The sequence below is a fragment of the Sinocyclocheilus anshuiensis genome, unplaced genomic scaffold (assembly GCF_001515605.1).
Source record: "Sinocyclocheilus anshuiensis isolate Anshui unplaced genomic scaffold, SAMN03320099.WGS_v1.1 scaffold1143, whole genome shotgun sequence".
Classification (NCBI taxonomy): Eukaryota; Metazoa; Chordata; class Actinopteri; order Cypriniformes; family Cyprinidae; genus Sinocyclocheilus; species Sinocyclocheilus anshuiensis.
This window is the reverse complement of record NW_015546123.1, coordinates 1,272,435-1,298,047: the sequence shown is the minus strand read 5'-3', so window position 1 is coordinate 1,298,047 and position 25,613 is coordinate 1,272,435. Positions and strand designations below refer to the sequence as shown.

The window sequence follows — 25,613 nt, the reverse complement described above, 5'->3', positions numbered from 1 at the left end:
TCAAATTGAAAAGAGCTGACCAGATATTCTTTAAAAAAATGCACCTTCTGTGTTCCATTGAGGAAGGAGAGTCATACAAAACGACATGAAGGTGAGTAAACAGTGCCAGAAATGTCATTTTTGAGTGAACTAGCTATTTCCTTTATGGTCAATCGGCTACTTGAATTTTATGTGTTTCTGTTAGTTCAACACCATCTGGATCCTGAAGAGAGACCAAAAATGAAATACAGCACTATAATTATTGTACAGACAGAAAAGTAAGTGTCCTATTGAGAACAAATGCAACAACTGGCACCATAACAATATGACACTCTCAATAAAGTACTACTTTGTCCTTCCATGACTAAGAAATTTGCCTCTTTATGACAGGATAGACTGCAGTAACGTGCTAATACTAGTCTACAATACTCACAACAAACCATGACCTTCTGTTCACCCACTCAACCGATGGGCATCACTGAGCCCTTGGCTCTCTTCCTGGAGTGCTCAGTAATCCCAGCCTAAATTGAAACCACCTTTCATGTCAATATCTCAAAACCCGTCAAATAATGTTTTTGGCCGGGGCAAAAAAGAAGGAAACAATAAACTGAAGAAACGACCCAACCCCACGCACCATTCATCTAGACAAATCTCAAAGCTGTAGGTCCCTCAGAAACAAGATACTGGTGGAAAAACCATGCTATAATACACTTTTACTGCCCCTCAAAGCAACCACAATCCATTAGATTCACACTACGAACAACCAGATCGATATTGGACTTTATCAAGGTAGCCAATCGAGAAGACCAACACAGGCCTGCCAAGCAAGAAAAGACACTCTCTATACAGCCTGCCAAAAAGGTCTTTTACTAGAAAACTTTTCCAGGACTTGAACATACTGCCATGTGCACATTTAGGTCAGGAGAGACCTGCACCAGCTATCAGCCACAAGAAACATGAACTCCTTAAGGAATTACTTCTCGCTGCCAAGCCAAAGCCAGCAGACTTGACTGGGACTGTGGAGAGGCAAGGGAAAGAACTCAGGCCAAAGATTCATGGGGTTTATGAGTCAGAACTGCAGGCCCAGGGTGATCCAACTTTATTCTGTTTGTTTTTATTACAATAACTGTGGAATAAAAAGATGCAAATGACCGGGAGAAACGCAATGGAAACATTACACGAAGTCAACACCCCGATCGCTAAACCACCGAACACCCACAGGCCTGGCATGCACCACTTCAGCACTGGCACTGATTTGAATCAGTGGCTCTAAAATGAAAAGAACAGGTCATTGTGTAAATTATGGTCTGTTTTGGTTCATATCCATGGCAATGGGCCCCTGATACTCACGCAGAATGCTAAGTATGCCTTTGGTTCTGAGGATTCCATGTTCTGTCCAAGTCTGATTAATAAAACACAGACACACACATGTAAACATACTGACACAAAGACCATACAGAGAGAGCCAGGTGGAAACTCTCGTGGGACTCTAAAAGAAACACTGGGGTCAACGTTTTTTAAAATACAGGGAGAAAACTCTGAAATCTGACAGATGTTGCACTGCGTGACATATTCATTACCAGCCCATATTAAAGATTTCGTAAATTAGCAGTTTCGCTCAATACTAGACATATCAGTTGATACGTATTTTTACATTTAAATTAAGCAAATTTTGTAAAACTAACCACTGAATTATTGAAAAATGAAAGCACATGGATGTCTTTTTTTTTACTTTTTATTTTTAAGAATTCGATGGTATGTCATTAAATATTTATTTACCTGATGACCTTTTATATGAAAGTATATGAAAGAAACTTTTATAAAGTTCATTTTTGTAAATCCCAACATGCAACATTCAGAAGCTGTTTTCATGTTTTTGCCAAACATTGGCTGCACTAACTTGATCAAGCATAAAGTAACATTGTGAAATATTATTACAATTTTAAATAACTGCTTTATATATTAATATACTTTGAAATAAGTAATTGATTCCTGTGATGGCAAAGCTGAATTTTCATCAGCCATTACTTCAGTCTTCAGTGTCACATGATCCTTGATCATTCTTATGCTGATTTCGTGCTCAAGAAATGTTTCTTATTATTATCAATGTTGAAAATAGTTGTGCTGCTTAATATTCTTGCAGAAACTTTAATACAATTTCTCAGGTTTGTTTGATGAATAGTACGTTCAAAAGAACATTCATTTGAAATAGAATTTTTTATCTAATTTAATGAAATCTTGCTGAATAAATTTATTCATTTCTTTCAAATGACACCAATCTTTTGAATAGTAGAGTAACTTTAACGAATGACGTAATGAATGACTTTTTCCTGTCATCCACTTGCATGACCCTCATCTGGCCAACTGTAAACTGTCGTCTTCAGATCAGGGTGGAGAAAAGATGTAAAAAATTCCAAAGGAAATTTTTTCCAGAGGACTTCCCATCAAACTACACTTCTACTTGAAGAACCAACTATATGCAATCTTTTCCAAAAGCCTGGAATTCCCAAAATAAAACTGGTTTACCCAAACAACATTCGTGTTGATCTATAAGGTCACATGAGGAAGACAAAGGTAAATAAATCAATCAAGGTCTTCCTCCACAAATACCTAAACCCAAAACTAAAATGGTCTTCTACTAATGCTGTTCCTAAAACTATATATTTTTAGCATTAGCAGTGCCAGTCAGAGTAGGGTGGCTTTTGTTGACAGAGGGGTTGGTTAGCCCTGAAGGCCGGTGAAAAAGACAATTTGTCCATGCCTGAGAGTGCATCTGGTGACCTCAACGCAAGGACACGAGATGCGGCATGCTGTCTCTCCCTCAGCTGTTGCATGTACTTGTATAACCATCCAGCTGAGCTCGGCCTGGGACAATTCTCAAATGACAGGCACACAGCACAATCACAGAGCCAACAGCAGCAGCACTATTATTCTGCTGACTAACACTAAGCAGCCACTGTTCAGTAATCACAGACTGCTACAGAGAGCGCTTCTTCTGACTGATAATGACATAACCTCCAGACAAACACTCATAAGTGATTAAGCTAAGTGTAAGATGTTGACATTTATTTAAAATTTTGAATCAATTCCTGTAAAAGTGCTTTGACTTCCTCTTTATGTGTTCTGCAAGCTGCAACGATGCTATAGGCCCTTTCAAACCAAGGACAACCATAACAATAACTTTAATAAAGTTTTAATAATGGTTCTAACTCTATGAGAATAGTCCACACCACAACAATAGTGACAAAGAAGAACGATATTGTTGGAATCACTTTCAGAAAGTTTTTTTCCAGCTGATGAATGATAAAAACATTGAGAGCCAATCAGAATCCACCCAACTTGAGCTTGAGCATTTAAAGAAGCAGACGACATAATTGCAGCATGTGTTTATAATCGTCACGAATCCGGTCCGTGGTTTTCCGTCTGCTCGCCACCAGATGTTGCCTTCCAATTACATTGACTCTCACACTACACAAACTGTTGCATGTCACCCCGGACTAGGGCTGTGCGATTAATCAAATCGAATCGAAATCGCGATTTGAGACGTTGCGATTTCCTAATCGCAAAGCCTGCGATGTGGATGCGATATTACTCTGTTCCAGAGCATATGCATGACTGCCAGCCTTGAGTTGCAATCTTACTTGCCCTGGGCAAGAGTAAGCGCACCTCAGTTCTACCCAATCAGCACTGCTCTAGCCAACTGCGTAAACACCCACCATTAAAAAAAATTAAAAAAAGACCGCGGGACGGGAGAGAGACAGAGTGGGATTAATCGCAATCTCAATATCTGTCAAAAAAAATCGCAATTTGATATTTTCCCCCAAATCGCACAGCCCTACCCCGGACTACATTTCCCATCATCCATTGCACTGATTACACACACAGCTGCCACCAATCAAACACCCTACATAAACCATGGACTTCCTCTTCTTCACTGCCGAGTATTGTTTAGCGCTTATCGCTTTCCCAGTGATAGCTACATTACGGAGACAGTTTTCTGCCCTAGTTTCTAGTTCATAGTTCCCAGTCTAGTCTAGTCTTGTCTTTTGATTACCTGTTACCTGATTATCTGCCTGTCTTAGATTTCTCTCGTCTTGTCGTTTGGACTATGTTTTGCACCTTGCCTGGATTATTGCATGTTTTGGATTACCCGTTTGCCTCGCCCTCTGGATTACGTTTGCCGATCGAAGACCCACGCTTGCCCTAGGAATACTCTTTTGTCTTGCCTGTGTTGTACCAGTGTTGTTGTCTGACCCTTGCCTGTTTCATGACCACGCCTCTAAATAAAAGTCTTGCATATGGATCCGCACACCTCTCGTCCCTGTCGCCCCGTAACAATAATAAACATAACATTATTGTGCATTGGTGTGGATGCTAATGTAGTTATCTTTCTTGGAGTAAACCAGCATTAAGTGTCAGTCCAAATGGAAGTGAGCAACTGAATCCACTCATTGACCACAGAACTGACAAATCAGAATCAAGAATTCCAGAGAGCCACAATAGTAAGTGATTTCCCTGCTATAACACATTTGTTGCTGTGTTATAAAAAGGAAGCTATACTTTATCACCACTCAAGTTGGTGCCGATGCTGTAATCTTGCTTTGTATCGATTTGTATAAGGTAATTAGTATAACCATTCTTCAAGGCTAAATTCTAATTCAACTGAAATAACACCAGGAGGATAATTAAATTGTTTTGAACTTTGATTTTGATAAAAGCATCTGCTAAATGAATAAATGTAAATTCACATTAAAAGAAGCAGATTTAACAGATCAGTCTTCTCCTGAAAACATAATGCTGTGAAAAATTAAAATCTGTTCTGCACCAAAACATCAAACTGTACAATCCCATACATCTCATGCACCAGGAATTTCAAGGCAACCAAATGTGGTGCAAATCCTCTGATTTCCCATCTGGCCACAGATCAATGGTTGCAGATCAGGTCTGCCATAAAATAGGTCACTAGAGCGATTTATCGTTGTTCCCATGACTACTCTATGCAGGCACTATAATGTATGAATTAATTATACACAGAAAAAAACAAAAACAAAAGGCAAACAAGTGCCAAACCTGCAGATGCCCACAATAACAAAAAAAGTTAAAAATGGTTTGGAAAAAAAAAAATAAAAGCTTTAAAATCATAATCACATTTGTATGGTGATCTGTTAGCATGTGGTCTTTTGTGTAGGCAAATATACTCATTGTTTTCAGAGCCATCAATAAAAAGCAATGATATTTCTTAATACTGTTGTAATCTCTGCTTGGAGTTAAAACTACACAAAATGGTACCCAAAATGACAAAAGAATAGAAAAATAGAAAATAAATAAATAAAAATAAAAAGTCAACAATTATTAAAGAGAAAACTATTGTACTCAATAAGTTGTGACTCCTTGTTTTATTTGCTTGGAGCTGCAATGCAAACAATGGAGCATATTATGAGCAAATGGTGAGATGGGTGGGCATCTTTTATTCATATTTATTTGGTTCTAGAGACAGGAATGACTAAGCAGTGGGTTTACATGAGCGTCAGTGTGATGTTAAGGAGGTATTCCACTGACCCATTTAGCCCACAGAGTCAGACTACTGAAGACAAGTTTGACTAAAAACATTCAACTGATCATTCTGTTCTCATCCTAAACACAAAAGACCATAAATTATCCAAGTTTCTGTCCTGTTTTGTCTATGGTTCCCTTACTTTAAGCTCCACCTCAGGCATCAAATGAGTGAATTCGGTCAATAGTTGGATGGGTTTTGCTGCAGTGCAGAATATTACTGCACATCTCTGTGCAAGCGATTTATTATATGCCCATGTAAATAAAGCACTAACTGCAGTATCAGTCACTGGGGACTTCTCCCTTAAGCACTCAGGGACATTTTTATTTTTTTAGCCAAAAGGATTATCAATGTGGCATTAATCCATGCTGGGCCAAAACAGACAATCTCTTCACTAGATTGTTCTGTATAAAATAAAACAAGCAATAAACAAGAAGCGAGTTTCCATGCAAGCTCCCACGACAAAGCTGTGACTGATCATTTCTGATATCACCATAAATATTGCCTGGAAAAAATGGAAATTGCAAAGAGAAATTGAGTAAAAAAAAAACTGTCTATGAGTATGCTTGCCAGCAGCTTGTCGATAAGGCAGTCTATACATCTACCTTGCCATCTGGTCTTCATGATGAGAATGTACGAGCACAGTGCCATGGAAACCATTATCAAGATGGAGAGGCTTTGTATGGAATGCAGTATTAGGGCAAAGGTGTTGTGGACAAAATGGAGCGAAGGATGGTGAAAATTAGGATGCTCCAATCAATTGGCCGGAGATCGGTATCGGCCGATAATCACATTTTATGACTCGATCGGTACTCACTAACTTGGCCGATCTCACGAACCGATCGCAATTTGATGACGTCAACGCGTGACGACGTACATGATGCGTGGGGACATAAATGATTTGGCGCCGCAGTCATGTCATCGCCAGTGTGGAAATGCTATGACGTTTCGAGAAACAATGAAAAATTTGCTATTTGTCCTGTATGTTTTGCATGATGATATGATGAATGGATGGTTCATTTTTAACAGCAGATTCAGTGAAGTTAGAGCTGATCTGCACCTCACTGCACACGTCTGCGGTGCGTTACGGCTCCACGGGAACCTGAGCTGATCGCGGCCGCTCTAGTCAGTGCTTGTGTTTATCAGCCAGCTGCGGCACGTTTCTGACGCGGCTCTCCGCGCTGCAAAAATAGTCTTTTGTGGGGTGTCATTTCAAACTTTATCTGGAATGTCACCGTTTCTGTCACTGCAACTTCCAAAAAATTTTTTTGTTAATATTTGCATAATTTATGATTTATTTTACCCATCCGCGACCCACCCGCAAATAATCAGAATATAGGAAAAGCAAAATAAGTTTGCTGCCTAAATCCCCCTTACAGATATGTACCATGGTAAGTGGGTGTTTCTTCAACCATGGGCACTTCTGGCCCAGAGGACATTTAGAAAATATACTCTTTTAGGGGCCGTTCACATATAGCGTCTTTTGCGCGCTCAAGTTCGTTATTTCAAATGAAGACGTGTGGCAGGCGCGCTCATAATGGAAGCTAATTTTTTCCAGGCGCTTCCGCGCCGCATCGAGATGAAAACATTTCAACTTTTCAGAATGCCGCAAGTGCACCGCGGGTCATGTGACAAGCACCAACCAATCAGCTTCATCCTTTCCCGTTACAACATTGAAAGCTCAGTCAAGATGAAGGAACAGCTGATCATAGTTGTACAGGGATAGCCATTTTTAAATAAATTTAGTAGTAGAGCTACCCTTACAGTAGGATAAATACAGTGTTGGTAGCATAATCTGATAGGTAGCATTATTTGTCAGAACACCGGCGCCATAGCCAGACTGATAAACAAACACAGACCAGAAGTTAACTTCGGGCCAGGCGCGTCCGCCTGATGAAACAGTCTATATAAAGCTTGAAGCATCAGAATCAGCATCGGTATCGGCCGATCACCATGACAAGAAATGTCATCATGTCATCGGTATCGGCTGCAAAAATCCTGATCGGAGCATCATTAGTGAAAATGTATAAGACCACACATTTAATGTGTGGAGATACAATACAGTCATATTAATGGTTGGAGAGTTGAGGTGTGTTATTTTATATCCTAAGAACAAAAACATACTGTTTGAGCACTCCTGTAGTTCAAACAAAAGAACATGGTGCTAGCAACACTAAGGTTTGATAAAATGTATACCTCAAATGCAATGTAAGTCACTTTAGATAAAAACATCTGCCAAATGCATGAATATACACGTAAAACCAGGGCATAGATATACAAAAAAAAACATAAATGTACTACAGTGAGAGAAGCTGAATTTCCCATATTTACATGTATTGCTCTCAAGGCTATACAAGGCATTTTCAAATTAGTACAGAATGTGCTTCTGTAATAAAATTCCAGACATTTGAATGTCTGATGAACGAACATATAAAATACATTTGAAACTGTTTGCCGTAGACAGCTGGTCTGTTCCAAAACCTAGTGAGTTGTCTAGAGAGGCAGGATTTAAGGCATTAAATGCACACTTTTTGTGGAGAAGGAAATCCCAGAATGAGTTCAGTAAAAAAAATAAACAGAAGATGGAAGATGAGGCAAGAGAAAAATTAGAAAGATTTACCCTTTATTTTAAGACACTTTATTTTAAGGTGTTTGTTACAGAGTAATTATACAATTAGTATTACTTAATAACATGTACTTACTACAGAGTTTGGTTTAAGGTTAGTTTCTTGTAATTATGCATAATTTACTGATACTCCTATAGTAAATACATGTAACACAGTCATTAAAATAAAGTGTTACCTAAGCATATTTCATTCAACACTGAAAAGTCGTCCCCTTGGAATTATAAGGTTCTATCTGCGTTCCGAGTAGTTTTGAGATATTGAGCTTCAAAGTTTTTGCATTCCATTCGACTGTGTAGATAGAACCTTTTTGTTTTTAAAATAAAAAGTCCCAAAATGTACACAACATTAAAAAATCTATCACTGTCACAGAATCAGAATATGTGAATAACTCAGTTTTGACAAAAATGTCAGATAGAACCTTATAATTCCAAGGGGACAACGTATTGTGAATAATAGATCAGTGTGATTAAAAAATGTATTCATTGATTATTATTTAGGTGACCTCTATTGAAGTCAGTTGAAAGTCGAGTCTCCTATGCAGAGTGCTATCATTGTGAGTCGATGCTCTAAATTGATTATTTATGAGGTTTTAATGACAGTTAGGAAGCTGCCATAAAGGGCATTCACACAGAACACGTTTTGCATTTAAAAACGTGAGACACAGGGCAGTGGAATAAAAAAACAAAGTCTAGAGCCAAGTTTTTTAAAAGTTAAAAGAACTTCGATTTTAGAATGGCACGACATGTGCATCAAGTTTACATAGAAAAACACATTCTGTGTGAATGTCCCCTCAGAAGGCAGCTGTCTTTGTAGGCAGGAAGCAACGAGGCAGCACATAATGTTTTGGAACAGAACTAAAGATAACTCACTAAAACAAAAGAGTTTCACTTTGTGCAGCTAAAAGTGCTGACTCCAGTAAAACTGCTAAACACCTGGCAGCTCAAACACAGGTGAAACTACACGCCTCAATGCCAATAGCTATGCTTACATGCACGATTTATAAACTGACTGATGGCTCAATCAGAATGAAAATTCTTCATGTAAACACCTCAATCGATTTCGATTGGATTGGAAGGGGTGGTGTAGACCTGAAATAATCTGATAAACAAAACGAAATTAAGCATGTCAACACTTGAATCCGGGTATTTTCTCAATCTGATTTAAAAATACCATACATGTGCAGTGCTGCAATGTTTACTTAAGCTTTACGTATATTGTAATGCATTATGCACATGTAAACGAATATGTGAATCAGATTGCAATGTTTAGGGTTCATATAAACGGAACGTTCAGAATCTGAAATTAGATTGTATTCATTCCAATTAGGGCTGCACGATAAATCGCATGCGATATTTAACGCGCATCTTATCAGTAAACCCGGTTCTTTAATCAGCGGTAAATCTCCATCACCTGCGTGCTTTCACATTGAGCAGCATTAACTACACAGAGCCGTTGTTCACTGATGAGCTGTGCAAAAAATCGCGCGAATATGAACGTGGTTTTGCGCAGCTCATCAGTGAACAACGGCTCTGTGTAGTTAATGCTGCTCAATGTGAAAGCCCGCAGGTGATGGAGATTTACCGCTGATTACAGAACCGGCTTTCTGACAAGATGCGCATTAAATATCGCATGCGATTTATCGTGCAGCCCTAATTCCAATTAGTGCATGTAAACACCTAGTGTGTAGTGTAGGCTAAATAGTAAAATTAAAAAGCTTTCGTTCATCTGAACTCTAGCCTTTTGGATAGTGCATGTGCTCTGACACATAGTGTGATGTCGCTCATTTGGAGCAATACAAATTCATGTCATCTCATCTGTCATTTCTACTAACATTCCTGTGTCTTCTAACTCTCAATAAAATGAGAGAGTAAATCCTTTGGATTCCTGATGATGCTTTCAAAGGCCAAAAGAACATATAGGGCTGCCAAAATGAGTAGTCTCTCCAGATCACCAGAAACATCATTACCTATAATGGGCTCTTTACACAACCCAGCCTGAGCGTTCTGTTTGTTTCCTTAACACCCTCGCTTTAAAAAACACGGTCAGCCTGCCCATGTGCATTATTCAGAGCGCTGTTCATTCACCTCCCATTCATTCCGCCTCACAATGGCTCCTATCACTACCCTAGACATTGCTAATTCATGGTGGTGACATTCATGTCTCCCAGAGTCATTCGGGGATCACCATGTCTTTCTTGGCCATTAAAACAGTGTGTCAATAAAGAGTGGGCTCTGTGGCGGAGCGAGAGGAAGCCCCGTCATCTGCCTGCAGAGCTCTCTTTTGTCTTGGAAAGTCAGGTGTTCACTGGCCCATGTGTAAGTAGGTTAATCCCTTCTCTCTATCTCACTCTTTCGGCTCCTGGAAAAACTACTCGGGAGAATAACCTCTCCTTGTTACATGAACTATTCTTAGAACATCACAACTCTCAGATCCACAGAGGATGAGAGATGCTGGCATGACTTATGGGATTTCTGCTCTTTGGGAAGCACATCTGGCTGTTCCCGAGTCTTTCGTTTACGTCTCCAAAACATCAAAGTGTGCAAATAATCTAAGCGAATGCATTTTCACATCTGTGGATGGAACTCAAAGAAGGAGCTTGATGCATAAATTATTTAATAGCTCACATGATGAAATAAACAAGCTGATGCTTTGGTGTATTATCCCAAATGACACCATTATAGGCTGCTGTAGGTCATGTGATTTAAAGGCATTAATTAAACACAAAAACATACATAATACACATATTAAAACTATTTTCAAGTAAAGGTTACGCAGATTCCTAAATCCCATTCAACTCTATTTTACCACTCTGCTAGTCCATGCTCATCTATGAACATAATAACATACAGACATCTAGGTCATGGGGACCATTAGCCCACCTGTCGTCACTTACATTCCGTGATTTGTTGCTTTTTACTAATTAACTGAGGTTGATCTAATCACAGTTGCACTTGTATGAGGTGGTTTACAATCTCTGGATATGCCCCATATATTTGTCAGATATATAAAGGAATTTATTGTTGATGTAAAAAAAACACACACATAATTAATGCATATTTGTCCAGTAATTATGCCTAATCATGCTCACTCCAAACCTGTAATGAAGACTTGTACAAAACATTATTTTATTTCTTGTTTTGTTTAAATTAATTTGTGTGCTTGGTAAAGCACTATATTATAAACATTCTTATTTTAATAATTAATATTATTAATAATAACTGTCAACTGCATGATACAGCTGGTCATGTGATGTCAACATGGCAGCGACCATTAAGGAGCAACCCGCTCCATGTACGATACAACAGCTTTATTATATTTCTGATCTCATATTTCTCAAAGGTGCTGATTTTAATAGCGGGAATAAAATACGAAATGCACCTTTAAAACTGAAGGCTAAATTCCCATGAAGTTATATTAGTCATAAAAAGTCATAACATGCACTGCACATCCACGACCTCGATGACATCACCGAGTTCTTCAAGAGAATCGCGCCAACACTCCAAGTTATGACGTTTTCTCTTGGGACGAAACAGTCAGTTGGCGGACCTCATAATCAATAAAACAATAGAAGTCCAACTGACCTTCTCGAGGGAATGTAATTCTAGATAAACATAATACATTTTAGAAGCGCATAACAATAGAGCTCGTTATTAAAATAAACCAGCATTCGTTATTTAAATTAAATGCGCATAAAAAAAACATCAAAATAAAATAGCCTTAAAACAGTTCAGCGCGAGAGAAAAAACAAAAACAGAAACGGTCAGATCATAATATTCCTGAATAATGCAAACTATGTTAAAGGTATAACTGCAAACAATGGATAATTTCATACACTGTTCATTAGTGTTCTGTGAACTGTAAATCCGTATCTACCGAGCTACAAGCAACCCAACCGGAGCTTCAAAAGACAGAGAGAGAGTCAGTGAGAATTTAGAGGTTGTAGGACAGAAATGAACGTTCAGTATGTTCAAAGTGGATCCTCCATTGGACTGGGACCGTTATTGGTGTCTTGCACAATAGTGCGAGTTGAGCCTCCCTCATATAACAGTGACAGAGCGGCCTTACCTCTTCCAGAACATTGACCGTGTTCCGACAGCTCTGCAAGCGGGTGGTGAAGCTTGATGTCGTGGGGGAATTGTAATCCTCCGTCGTCTCCGAGAGAAACTCGGACACGGAGATCTGATCCGGCATCCTTGCAAACACAGTCGCCCAATAAAAATGGAGGGGAGAAAAATCACAATAGCACCATGAATTAGACAGGGGTGGTCAAGAACGGAGCGGTGTCTCTGTTTGGGTCAGGTTGAACGGTAAGGCAATGCGTAAAATGATAAGAGACGTAGCCAAATGTGTGGCAGTGCTATGCAGTTCCCGTTCCTAGAGAGGGTCGTTGTGTGTACTTTCCACGTCTTTCCTCTTCCCTTGTCTTAATTGTACACTTGCATCTACATAAAACGGTTCAGACTCATCTCCTTGTTCTCCCAATGTAAGATGTGAGATGCTGGTTTAGAATGCGCTCATTCCACAATCTAGCTTTAAAATAGTCTGATATTTTGAGTATTTCCTTCAATTATTGTTGTTCCGCTTTCGGAAGCGGTTTCATTCTGTTTTCCCTTTCTCTTTCCTCCGTTTTCGCCCCGTCCTGACAGTCTGAGCTCCCTGACACCAGCGCGTGCACGCACGCTCATGTCCTCCCACCGTTGATGACGGGATAAACAAGAGGAGAAACTGCGCATGCGTCAGAACGCAATGGATAGGGGGAAAAAAAACAATAAATAAATCAAATTAATAACTAAATCTGTATAGGGCAAATAATAATAATTACATAATTAAATAAAAGCAAGAACAATTAAATATAATAAATTATTGGTAAAATGCATGCATTAGTAAAATAATAAAATAAATAAAATAAAATAAAAAATTCAGGACTAGCAAAAATTTTAACAATGTGTCATGTATTTATGCATTTATTTAAATGTATATTTATTCATCCATACTTTATAAATGTAATGCAGTCTATAAAGCATACTGTTTGCCCTGAACAGAGCCAGAATTTATGGTTTCATGCACTGAAGCAAGAAATGTTTAAGTAGCAATAATATAAGGGCAGGCATACTGTATGTGTATTATGCTGCTATAACACAGCATAAGCACGTAACTAATGCCATACAGAATGGTTAAATTATTGTCTCAAATTCACCAATTTTACTTTGTGGGAACTTCAGTTTCTTAATGTAGTATTATTTCACATTACTTGGACATCTCACAACTGCAACAAGAGGGGGCATCCATAAAGGCCATTGCCTGAGGCCTCACAGGACCACAGTCTGTCTATGGGGGCATGAAACTATTTAAGAGGTCAGGCAGTTCTTTGATTAAACTTAAACATAGATTGTAAATTGAGGAGTGTTAGCATAGACTGATGTGCAAATCTGGAGGCAGAAAAAACTCACTGTAAGCACATATGATGTGCAGATGGAATAGTTAGTAGTATAACGCATAAAAAAGCAGTGCATTTTTCAACTCACCGACTCCATAAAGAATCCCTGGAGGAAAAACTTGATAAACGCGAGGATGAGGACCTCATGGCTCTGTAGTCACCTCAATAAAACAACCTTGAGCTAAGACAATGAAAAAATGCTATTATCAAAGAATGGAGCTAGATAATCAAGTCAATATATTGGATCCCTATTGGAAAATACAGCTTAAACTAGTAGCTAGTTTCTAGCTTTTCCAAGCTGGTAGACCAGTTTAGGACCACGAACAAAAAAACAGCATCTTAAACTGGTTAATCTGTTTTTGAAGCATGTTAGTTGGTCAGTCAGCTAATGGTAATCTTAAACCAGCAAGGCTACCATGTTCCAAAACACATCTTCCAGATTAAGTAGGATTTTCCAGAGAAATAAACATGTCAATGATTAAGTGTGATTCTCATCTTTCCAAGGAAAAATAATCCATAGAAAAAGTGCGCCTTTTCCTAAAGTTTCTATTTGCTGCTGACATCACATTTTCTAAAGCAAATTTTGCCACTCAGGGAAAATAACCACGCCTTATAATTTACCGAGACAGCTGCGGTTTCACTCCGTATTAATGGCTTCAAAAGTAATTGCAAAGTAAATTGTGCGCAGAGCTCCGTGTTTCCAAGTGGCACCATAATCACTGCATTGTGCTCAATCCAGCGCGCGGACATTACGGGCTGAAATCACATGCCGCTACAGTTACAATGAGCTGGAATGCGCGCATTGTTCTGCCCCATCTGGAGCTGCTGGACAGGAAGCTAAAATCAAGCATGGGGGCCGGAGGGGGGAATCCTGCACAGGACCACAACTAATGGCAGGAACTGGGAACGCTTAACTTTTAAAGGGAAATCTGATACCGCTGGCGAAATGAACGCGTTATACAGTATTAAATTCAGCCTCACTGACAGAAATGACAGTCTCGTTCTTTAAGAAAACATCATGCTGATCAACATTGTCACTCCAATTCAAATACTAAAAGCCCCTTTGGAAAACAATATATGAATATCACCTTTCTCATTGATTAGAAAATACACAGTTGAGTACAAGAGGGGGAAAAGTGCATTTATTATTGAGGATCTGCAACAGAATGATCCAAACAAGACTTGAGCAGCTCGTATAGCCCTCAGAGCCCATTTGGTGAGGCAAACAAATATAAACAGGAGAACAGGAGAATTCATGTCCTCCATTTCAAAGTTTTTATCCCTAACATCCACCTCTGAGCAACCCTGATACTTTCGAAACTTATAAAAGCTCAACCGGCTTAAATTAGCAAATTATTTTGAAGTTAAAATAAAAGGAACAAAACAAAGCAACACAGAATTTAATAACACACCTATATAAAGGCAATAAAAAATTAATACAAAAAAAAAAAAAACACACATGTAACACAGCTCCTTTAAAAGAGGAAAAAAAGAAAAAAAAACCTTGTCCGATTGACTTCAAGTCGCATAGCACATGGACACAATGATGGGGAGAGCTGTTGGCCACCATCATGTTTTTTTGCCCTGTAAAGATAGGGAGCCAGATTACTGCATGCAGTGAGCTCACAGCTACTGGACCACCTCCCCATTTTCCGGCAGGGGTGTTGCTAGGGGGTGTGTCCGGCACAGCCCCCTCTAAGAGGGGGTAGGACAGGTTAGTCTGAATCAGAGTCAATACTATCTTCTGATGATGAGCTGCTGGAACCGTCTGATTGGTCATCATCGTCGTCGTCATCATTGTCATCTTCATTCTAAGTCAATATTAGAAAAGAATGAATACCTGCACTAATAACAACGATTATTTTTGAATTTAACCAAAGCAAAATTAACCTCATCATCTTCATCATCATCCTCACTATCAGTGCTGCCAGATGACTCATCATCTTCATCATCCGAGTCTGAAGTGCCTGTTTTTTCATCATCCGAGTCCGAGTCCGATGTGTCCTGCTGGAAACCAAGAGTCACACATCTCTCAAACTCTCTTAATACGCGCGAATCACTGTATTTGCATGTGTACACACACACAAACCATCAGCACAAATCAATTAGTGAAATTCAAAATGATGTAACACCCTAAGCCACTTCATATACTGTAGAGTCCACAGCCTGTGTGGGTGAGTTGCCCAGAGAGAGCAGGGCGTTACCTTGGCCCGGTACGCCATGGAACGCTTGCCCCCCCCGGGACCCACTGTCACGGCTCTGGCACCTACCACCTTCTCCTTGGTGACTTGGATTTTCGCCCCAGGACCTCGTGCTTTTGTAGTGCTTCGCCGTTTCTGTGAGGGCAGAGACAGGGCGGGGTGGGGGTGCAAGGACAGAGCAGCACAGGGAAAAAAACAAAAACGTTCAAGCTTAAGCAATGATTAGTAGCCCCACAGTACAGCCCTAAGAACATTATCCATTCAAGTCAAGTTAGTTTGAGCCAAGAGATGTGATTCTAAATGGGGAGAAAGGAAATAATAAAACCATATGTGATGGCATGGATAGAAACAGCCTTTACAAGCAAAGTCAATCAACTAAATAAACCAGGGTGCCTCATCTTGCCATGCAGTGCGGGGGGTATTGATATAGAGAAGAATAAATCACAATCTCAGCTATATGAATGACTGTGTGAGAAGTAACGCTAATATACAGAGCTTTGCTGATGACAAAGTTTGTCCTTGACTTGACTTTAGGCGCAAGTTACAGCCTCAAAAATGAGCAATTACTTACCGTAGTTGAGAACTCTTTATATACCGCACGCTCCTGAGGGGATAGTGACTAGGGAAACAAGAAAAAAGAGAGGGAAATAAATTACTACAAATCTCCAAACTCATATTTCTCACACAAATATTTTTTAATAAGGTCATTGTGACACAAAAGTGTCCATGATAGAGAAAAAGGAAAATCTTTTTAAAACATGCCAATTTCATAAAAGTGGACTCTCTGTATTCATGTTGGTTGCATATGGTATTGCAAAACTATTTTTTTTTTTTTTAAGTTTTAATTTATTCTAAAAATGTAATGTGATGTACCTTGAATACATCTTAATCATTATGGGGAAAAAAATATATATATATAGTTTAAGGTAAAAAGAAGTAATAAAAAGTATTAAAATGTACTACATGACATTTTATATAACCTGAGCAACTTGTTTTTTTCCCCAAAAATTTAGTGAAGTTTTGTTAAAAAAAAATTACAAAATAATGAACGATTAATAAAAATAATATATAAAAAAATGCCAAAATTATTGAGGTTTTCTTTTGAATAATTTCATTTTCATTGTTTAATGAGGCATTTTTTCTTCATTACGATATCAGGGCAGTTTCATTATGACATTTTCTATTTAGAATATACTTCTATTTAGAAACGAAAAACATGCTCATGATAGAAGAGTTGTATTTAAGTGATTGTATATATAAATTGTATTTTTTATGTATTTTTGAATAACTTAATAAACAGGACAATAAAAAAAGAACCATCAATTCTGGAACTGGAAGATTCAACAAACTTCCTACCTTTACCCAAGCGTCAAGCTCAGCTTTGTACTCTAGTTGTTGCTCCTCAACCTGTTTTTTATATTTGTCCTTCTGGCTCTGACTAAGCTTGTGCCATCGCTTGCCGATCTCCACCATGCGCTCCTTCAGGCTGAAGTGATTCAGCTCACCGTTAGTTAGCAGTTCCTGAGAGAACATTTGATACCCGCTCCTGAGGTTGGACAGAAGACGACAAAGTAGTACTGAAACAGTGAAATAGATAAAATAGCCTAGTATTTTTTTAACACGGAAGGCATGTCTCTCAGAAAGCGACAAGCTAAAATGTTACACTCACACTGGGGGCTTCTTGGGCTCGCCATCAAATTTTGGTTTTCTTTGTCCCTGTCCTGACAGAACTGTCCTCATCTCTAACAGCTCTCTCTACAGGATGAAAAACAAGAAACATGAGCAAAGAGACTTTTTCTATTCACTCTGAATGCAAAGACAAGACACAAGGCAAGCTGAAAAACCCATGAAAACAGATGAGCAGGCTGATAAACCAAAAATGACATATGCTTATAATGCAAACACATATATAAACAAGAGTTAAAGCACATCAAGATGTCAGATTCATGAGAATATGCAAGAATAAGTGACAGAAGACATTTAAACATCACCACAAACATCAAACGTAAGTACAAGTTCCACCAAATTCCGCTAGAAACAGCACAATCTTAGCATATACACATTGAGACACAACTCCATGCAATGCAGACTCCTCCGCCTCTACTCTGGGGAGGAGGAAAGTTAGGGGTGACCAACATTTTGACATTTCTTCAGCACAGGTGAGAAGACAGTGGTCAAAATGTCTGGTCACTGACCACAGTCCGGTACTGAACCTCGTATCGCTTCTGGTCCTCTGCAGCCTTCTTGATCCAAGGAATCTTCTCCTTTTTTTCCATGGCCTTCCAAGCAGCATCCATTGCATTCTGCGCTTTCTTCCGGTCATTCTATGAAGAGCAACAGTTTAAGGTTATTGTTTCTAGATAATGTTGTTGTTCTGCATGATGTTAAAAACAAATCTTTCTTTAGCGTTGTGTGATTCTGCAGGGGTCTCTTTGTATTTTATGAAAAATCATTAATGTTGCTCTTACTCTGTATTTAGCCAGATAGTCTCCTATCACACTCTGCTGCCACATCTCCTCTGGAGTCTTCGGCGTTTCAGGAAGCCGTGTTTTCTTCTTAGCGTCTCGCTTCTCTTTTGAAAGTCCATGTACCCACTGATCCAGCTCAGGGTCACGACACAGTTCCTACGGCACAACAAGAAGAAACTACTTCTCATTCTGATTCAGACAACATACCACCAGAGCATAACGGCATGCAAGTACATAAACAAGGACATCTCGCACATGCCCACCTTCACAGATTTAGCCCTTAGGGGGCTGCCTGCGCCCGCTATGTTCAGCCTGGAGCCTCCCAGCTTCTCCTCTGTCAACACACGCTCCCTCTCCTCTTCTGGGAGTCTCTGCAGAGAGACGGAGATTGAGACAAAGTGTCAGCCTCCCTTTAAATGCAGGATCAGGAATTCAACAGTATCTGTTGTAATAGAATGAATTTGTAGTGCTTTGTACTTACCTCAATAAACCTCTGAAGGTCAATCTCATACTGTTTCTTTTTCTGACGAGAGAGATAAACATTGTAATTTTTGTTCTTAATGTAACAACTGTGTTATTGAGACCTGTAATAATAAAAATGTTAATAATAATATTTAGTATTATTTTAATGATTATTATTATTAACCATGCCTGCTTTGCCGATTAACTGAAGTGTTTACCTTCCCTCTTGTCGATTACAAATTCAATTGACATTTTGATTTTTTTTACAATTTCTGAAGGATCACGTGACACTGAAGACAGGAGTAATGACTGCTGAAAATTCAGCTTTGACATCACAGTTATGAATTACATTTGAAAATGTAATTGCATTGCAATATTACACAATATTATGTTTACTTTATTTTTGCCCAAATAAATGCAGCCTTGTAGGGCATAAGAGACTTTCAAGATCTTTTGAACGGTAATGTATATACACACATGTATTACATCAAATAAATCAGGGTCAGCCATTACTGGTCAACCACAGAAACTTTTCCAGATTACATTTTTTTGACATCAGTTTTTAATACTTTCTTTTTTGGTTTAAAACAAATCAAGAGTGGACTGGTCTGTCAGACCTGTTCACATCGTTTTTGGAACATATCCTTCTCTTTCTGGGTCATCATCTTCCACTGCTTACTACACAGCACCATTCGCTCCGTACTTGGCACGTCCTTCATGTTTACCATTAGTTCAGCACAGTACAGAGAATAGCCATTTCTGCAGAACAAAGCAATATACAGATGAAATTAATACATATATATATATATATAATGAATTGAACATATCACACACATTGCATATTTATATATATATATATATATATATATATATATATATATAGTACAAGTTAATATATAGACAAGAACCACTGGTGGATTTCAAAACAGTCACCAACATTCTATTTCAGCAGTATTCTATAACAGCAGCATATCTTGGTATACTGAGCAAAACTTTGGTAAGATAAGACTTCATAAGCCATGCAAAAAAAATAAACTAAATTAAGAGATTTCCTGAGAAAACCAAATGCTTCTCAGTGGTTTGAAACATACGGTGGTGGTTTGGTTGGCCGACCATCAAACTTGTCCTTGAGCTGCCGTTCAGCCTTGGTCAGGACAGATTTGACGTGTTCGTCAGAGTTTGCATCCGGATGAGCTTCAAGATATGCTCTCATGGTCTCCTGTATGAGGAAGCAATATTTCACAAGTTCACAATGTCCTTTATCCCTCTAATTGACAAAGACTTCATCACTTTAGCTTCAGTGAGAACACAAAGCCGTACCTCATAGTGTTTCTGCAGCTCTAGAGCTTTGCTGATCCATTTCAGCCTCTTTTTGTCTAATAATTGGGACCATTGTCTACGTAATGCTTCCTTCACCTCCTTCTGGCTTACCTACAAGCATTGGACATGGAAAAGTGAGAGCAGGTCCGACCATAAACAGTTAAATCCGAAATGCTCTCAAAAAAATTAAAAAATAAATAAATTGAATTTTATGTAAGTAGGTGACAAGCTGGACTTTGTTCCAAAGCTCTAACTCTTTATACTCAAGTTGCTATGACAACACACAGATTCTACTAAGACTATATGACCACTATGTTCTTTCCTTGCCAAACTCTTTTACCTCTGGGTGAATTTTCATGTAGGTCTTCTTCTCATGGTTGTACCATAGCTGTTGAGGGGTCTTGGGCTTCTCTGGGAGGTCTGACTTCTTTCTCTCCTCTATTAAATCTGGGTGGTCCTCCCTAAAAACAATAGAAGCTTCTCACTTAATCACCAATAAAAAAACTGTCATATATGCCTTAGGTATTTTTGTGCAGAGGAACATGGACACTAACTTGAATCGTGCCATGTTCTTCTCAAAAGCCTCTTTCTCTCTCTGGAACTCTTGAATGTACTTGAGCTGACAAAAGTAATAGTGCAAATTTAAAAGCAAAACAGTCAAAAAAAAAAGTAATATTTGCAATGAAATTCTACAAGTACCAGCACTTTACATTTATAAGGACATGTATTTTTTTTTTAATGAACATCAAGAATTTAGGTACAAATGTATGAGAAAGTATATATCTTAGGTTACCATTTCTGTTACAATATTTACCATTGGTAATCATCCTTTTGCCATTTAGTTTGTCCTGTGATGGGACAAATGAATACTGAAGTACAAATATTTTCAATTAATGGGAGATTATAAGTATTATTTATATACTATTACAGTATTTGTTCATATTTTAATTATATTTTATTTTCAAATTTTATATTTTAATTTTAGGTTAGTTTTAATCAATTTGTTATATACTTTTGTCATTTTACTACAATTTTATATTTCTGTAGCTTTGCTTCTTTTTTTCAGTTTCAGTTTTAGTCATTTTAATATTTCAATTTATTTAGTTGTAAATGTACCAGTTCTCATTTAAGTTACCGGTATTTGTCTAAAACGAACCTTTTTCTTTTCAGGAAGCTCTTTGTATTTTTTGGACAGAATCTTGGTGAGATCCAAGTTGCTCATCTCGGGGTGGATTTTTGCATACTTGGCTCGTTTCTCCATAAAGAAGCGAAAGTAGGGAGTGAGGGGTTTCTTCGGGAAGTCTGGATGTGTCTAAAACCGAGGTAAATCATACATAAACAATATGAAAACAGCCTTTTAGTTGACATAACACATCAGGCTAAAACATGACATATTAAGAAAAAAAAGAGAACATTAAATATTGAGACTTCCTTATATCTCACCTTCAATTTTTTCCCCTTGTATGGGTTCTTCACATATTCAATAGCATCAACAATGAGCTCTGTCATCGTTCTGTATTTACGCACCTGGGGTGGGAAAATCATTACACAACTCCAATGAATGAAAGCAAATAATAATTTTAACGTTCTGTTTATTATTAAGCTGGCAAAGCTCACAGTATTACATGGACAATCTAAAGAAAGTGTCTTTAACATAAACACTTATTATTGTTATTTGGAACACAGCCACATTATTGCTTTAGCTCGCTGGAATTTGGCTCACCTCTGTGGAAACTTTCTGCCATTTCTGCTTACACATGTCTCCAGTGAAACCCCCAAACCCCACCTTCTCCCAGTCAAAATGAGACTCTGTGGTTTTATACTTCATTGTGTCTCCATCATGTAGCAGACTGCGTATCCTCTCCAGCAGTGTCAGACAGTCCTCTTTGCTCCATGTATCTGCATCTAACAAAAACAGTGCACACCAACGCATTGAGCATGTTGAACGGCCAGAACCAGAGGGTGTTTTTTTTACATTGAACATAATTGTAGTGTGTCTGTGTGAATATGTCCATCGTGGACAGAATGCGAGCGTACCTGACTCAATTTTGAGTCGTCCTGTCTGGGTGCCAGACACACTGGTGCTGCCATTCATGATGACAGAATTCACCAAGTTCCACCTTGACACTTCACTGGCCAAGTGGCTACATAGAGAAAACAAGACAATTCAAAGTGAGGCTGTAAAATTGGGCTACTGACTGAATATGGCAAAACTTTTCAACATTTATCCATTTAAACTAATATCTATTTTTGTTACTAGCACTTTTTTAATTACTAGTAATTCAACAGTGACATTCATTAGATACTAGTGCTTATTCCTTTGCTAGTAGTCACTATGCCAATATCTAATAAGAGTTATTTATTATATATTAGTACATATTTATGAGATATTAGTACATATTACTTTAACTGTTACTAATAGAATTTTATATCTTGATAGTAACAATTGCTTTTTGACTTGTCGTGTGTAATAAATAGTCAGGAAATAGTTTAATTAAAAATCGTACTCAAGACACTGATAAATATTTGAATTGTTACAAGTAATTAAAGAATAAGCAGCATTGGAACCAAATTAATAGGTACTAGTAAACTGCAATAGGCATTATCAACAATTGAAATATATGCTAGCTGGAAATGAATAGTTGATATCCTGAGAGAATTAAAAATATATATATAATTTGTTACCACTAACAATGGAATAGTTATTTGTCATGAGTGGCTATTAGCAAATGAATAAGTACTTGAACGTAATTAAAAGCACTACTGACTAATTGTACAGATACTAGTATTTATACTAATTGTAACTTCTATCTATCTAGTATCAAATAAACACTAATATACAATATATATATATATATATATATATATATATATATACACTACCGCTCAAAAGTTTGGGATCAGTAAGAGTAAGAAGTCAGTAAGAAGTATCTTATGCTCCTCAAGGCTGTATTTATTTGATCAATTATTACAATATAAAATAATGGTTTCTATTTTAATATCCTTTAAAATATAATTTATTTCTGTGATGCAAAGCTGAATTTCCATCAGCCATTACTCCAGTATAAAGTGTCACATGATCCTTAAGAAATCATTCTAATATGGATATCATATTAGATCTAACATCTAATATCATTCTAATAACTCCACAAAAGCTATGGAGTTTTGTCCTCTGTAGAGGACATTATTTTTTAGCGATTTCTCTGAGACCTTACATGTCACAGTTGTAAATCTAGATGTCCTGTAAAGAGCACATTCAGGTTGTTTCACCATGATCACTCCCTCTGCTTGGTCTTTAAAAATGGCTGACATTAATTTAGTGCTCAAATTCAACACCCTTATGGAAATATGATAATATTTTGTAATGATCATTTCAATCTGACTAATTTTCCAATTGTTTGTCATAAATCAACATCTCAGGAAAGATATACAGTGTATAGATACATTGTACATAATGGGCCAACCTGTTTATGGCCATTTTACGCACATGTTGCATAAAGCAAAATGGTATATCAAATCATTCTGTTATATCTTTCATAACATAGTTGAGGATAATTTTTATACAAAGTTTGGTATAAAAAATAAAAATGGATTGGGGATTTTTTTTTTAAATCTCTGTTTTTGCCTTTTCATGTCTATTCATGTCTTTTTATTGATTTTAAAAACAGGACTTTTTAAAGTCCTAGTATCCTCTACAGAGGACATAGCATATGAATAAAATAAAAATGTTATTTTTCCTTTTTTTTTCTTATGCTCTAAACAATGTAATGACATGAAAAAATATTAAATTCAACTTTTTTTTTTCTTCTGGTAGTCAGGAGGATATAAAAAAGTTCTAGAGAAATTTAAAAATATATTAGTTACCACTATATTGCTTAAAGGTGCCATAGAATGCATTGATACAATATTGGTAATTATACTGTATATAAAATGCGGGAATCAGGGAGCCGCTATTAATATTTTGAATTTTGGGCATTGAAACTGCTTTCGAATGCACTATCGTTTTTTGCTTTCACTTTGGAGATTTGCGATCGCACGTGCTCTGTGTAAACTACAGCGGCAGTACTTACCACACATTTTACAAGATCAGATGCTTGTCAGATCTCAGGATCTGTAAATCATTCGCCATCATCCTCAGCCATCTCTCCTTACTCTGTTTATGTGGTAAGTGAAATCTTATGTACTGTAATGTAACAGGCTACTGCTAGCAATCAGCTAACCCTTTAGTGGCTCGCGTTATTTTATTGGAACGCGCGTTATTTGTTTTCTGTGCCTTTCTGAATACAGACACCAACCCATCCCTGCACAGCCTGGAACATAACATTTATTTCCATGATCTGCTATTTTCGCTGTTGTTGGGGGCGTAACTATTAGTGATCCCGCCTGTAACGTCACAGTCGGTGTTATGTTCTGATTCGCCTATTTTTCAGTGGTCTTTTGTATGCACGAGATTTACATAAGGAGGAGGAAACAATGGTGTTTCCATGTACAGAACTGTTATTATTCAACTATGCCAAGGTAAATACAGTTTTCCATTCTATGGCACCTTTAACGGAAATTTTAAAAAGTACAGAAAACATAAAAAGTAACACAACATAAAATGAGATGCTAGTTTTAAGGAATAAATAAATAAATATTGCCATAATTATGTCAATAAGCAGAATTTGTTCATCTCTTTTAAACCTGTAAAGTCAGTAAAAAGGTAAACAGCCTCTTTATCCTCCTGACTACCAGGAAAAAACAGTTTTGTGAATTTAGTATTTTGTCATGTCATTACATTGTTTAGAGCATAAGAAAAAATTTGAAAAATACAATTTTTGAAAAATGATATTTTATTCATGTTATGCCATGTCCTCTGTAGAGTCCTGTTTAGAGTCCTGTAAAAGTCCTGTTTTTTTAAGAAATAAAAAGACATGAATAGACATGAAAAGGCAAAAACAGTGGGACTTTTGTTTTAATCACAAATCAATTTTCATTTTTTATACCAAACTTTACATAAAGACGATTCTCAACTATGTTATGAAAGATATTTTTAAAACCATTTTTCTTTATGCAAAATGTGTGTAAAATGGCCATAAACAAGTTTTTCCATTTTATACAATGTATCTATAAACTGTATCTGATTTGCATATTAATGTGTTTTTGGGGCAACATAGAATGAACAAATAAGTGCAGTAATGGGAGTAATAATTAGCAAGATTTTCATAATAATATCTAATATTTAATAGGAATATTGATACATAATTTTTTCTCTATTCATTTGTTGTGTCTCCCAAAATGTGTAATAAACATGCTTTAAGTCCTGGTGTCCTCTACAGTGGACATGTATGAAATCAACGTCCTGTTTCGTAACAGAAAGTCATATTTTGATTTGAAACCCCATAACATTTTACTGAGATTTATGACAAACAATTTGAACATTAGTCCGATTTAAATGATAATTACAAAATATTATCATATTTCCATAAGGGTATTACACTTGATCACTAAATGAATGTCAGTCATTTTTAAAGACCAAAGAGAGGGAGTAGTCATGGTGAAACATCCAATCATTTGGTATCTCTG

General features: G+C 37.4%; 2 protein-coding genes across 9 annotated transcripts in view; both read right to left on the bottom strand.

The window, feature by feature from the left end:
- The window catches only part of LOC107701019 (arf-GAP with SH3 domain, ANK repeat and PH domain-containing protein 1-like), a 48,957-nt gene extending 36,176 nt beyond the window's left edge, over positions 1-12,781 (bottom strand). For all 4 annotated transcript variants that reach the window (XM_016502919.1, XM_016502921.1, XM_016502920.1 and 1 more), the window contains exon 1: positions 12,226-12,781. In XM_016502919.1, the coding sequence (XP_016358405.1) occupies positions 12,226-12,351 (126 nt within the window). In that variant the 5' untranslated portion in view covers positions 12,352-12,781. The remainder of the gene's footprint in view (positions 1-12,225) is intronic.
- Positions 12,782-14,724: 1,943 nt separating this feature from the next.
- The window catches only part of LOC107701018 (nucleolar transcription factor 1-B-like), a 13,906-nt gene continuing 3,017 nt past the window's right edge, over positions 14,725-25,613 (bottom strand). Inside the window, exons 1-20 of one of the 5 annotated variants that reach the window (XM_016502915.1) lie at positions 24,119-24,139; positions 22,086-22,192; positions 21,772-21,953; positions 21,492-21,575; positions 21,205-21,360; positions 20,603-20,667; positions 20,389-20,509; positions 20,049-20,159; positions 19,820-19,947; positions 19,346-19,487; positions 18,748-18,789; positions 18,530-18,637; positions 18,267-18,422; positions 18,012-18,122; positions 17,468-17,553; positions 17,155-17,344; positions 16,370-16,417; positions 15,802-15,933; positions 15,488-15,604; positions 14,725-15,408 (exon numbers count right to left, since the gene is read on the bottom strand). In XM_016502915.1, coding sequence (XP_016358401.1) covers positions 15,313-15,408; positions 15,488-15,604; positions 15,802-15,933; positions 16,370-16,417; positions 17,155-17,344; positions 17,468-17,553; positions 18,012-18,122; positions 18,267-18,422; positions 18,530-18,637; positions 18,748-18,789; positions 19,346-19,487; positions 19,820-19,947; positions 20,049-20,159; positions 20,389-20,509; positions 20,603-20,667; positions 21,205-21,360; positions 21,492-21,575; positions 21,772-21,953; positions 22,086-22,143 — 2,133 coding nt within the window. In that variant the 5' untranslated portion in view covers positions 22,144-22,192; positions 24,119-24,139 and the 3' untranslated portion in view covers positions 14,725-15,312. Of the gene's footprint in view, positions 15,409-15,487; positions 15,605-15,801; positions 16,295-16,327; positions 16,418-17,154; positions 17,345-17,467; positions 17,554-18,011; positions 18,123-18,266; positions 18,423-18,529; positions 18,638-18,747; positions 18,790-19,345; positions 19,488-19,819; positions 19,948-20,048; positions 20,160-20,388; positions 20,510-20,602; positions 20,668-21,204; positions 21,361-21,491; positions 21,576-21,771; positions 21,954-22,085; positions 22,193-24,118; positions 24,140-25,613 lie in introns of those variants that run through there. The other 4 variants (XM_016502916.1, XM_016502917.1, XM_016502914.1 and 1 more) reach the window with 4 other exon arrangements.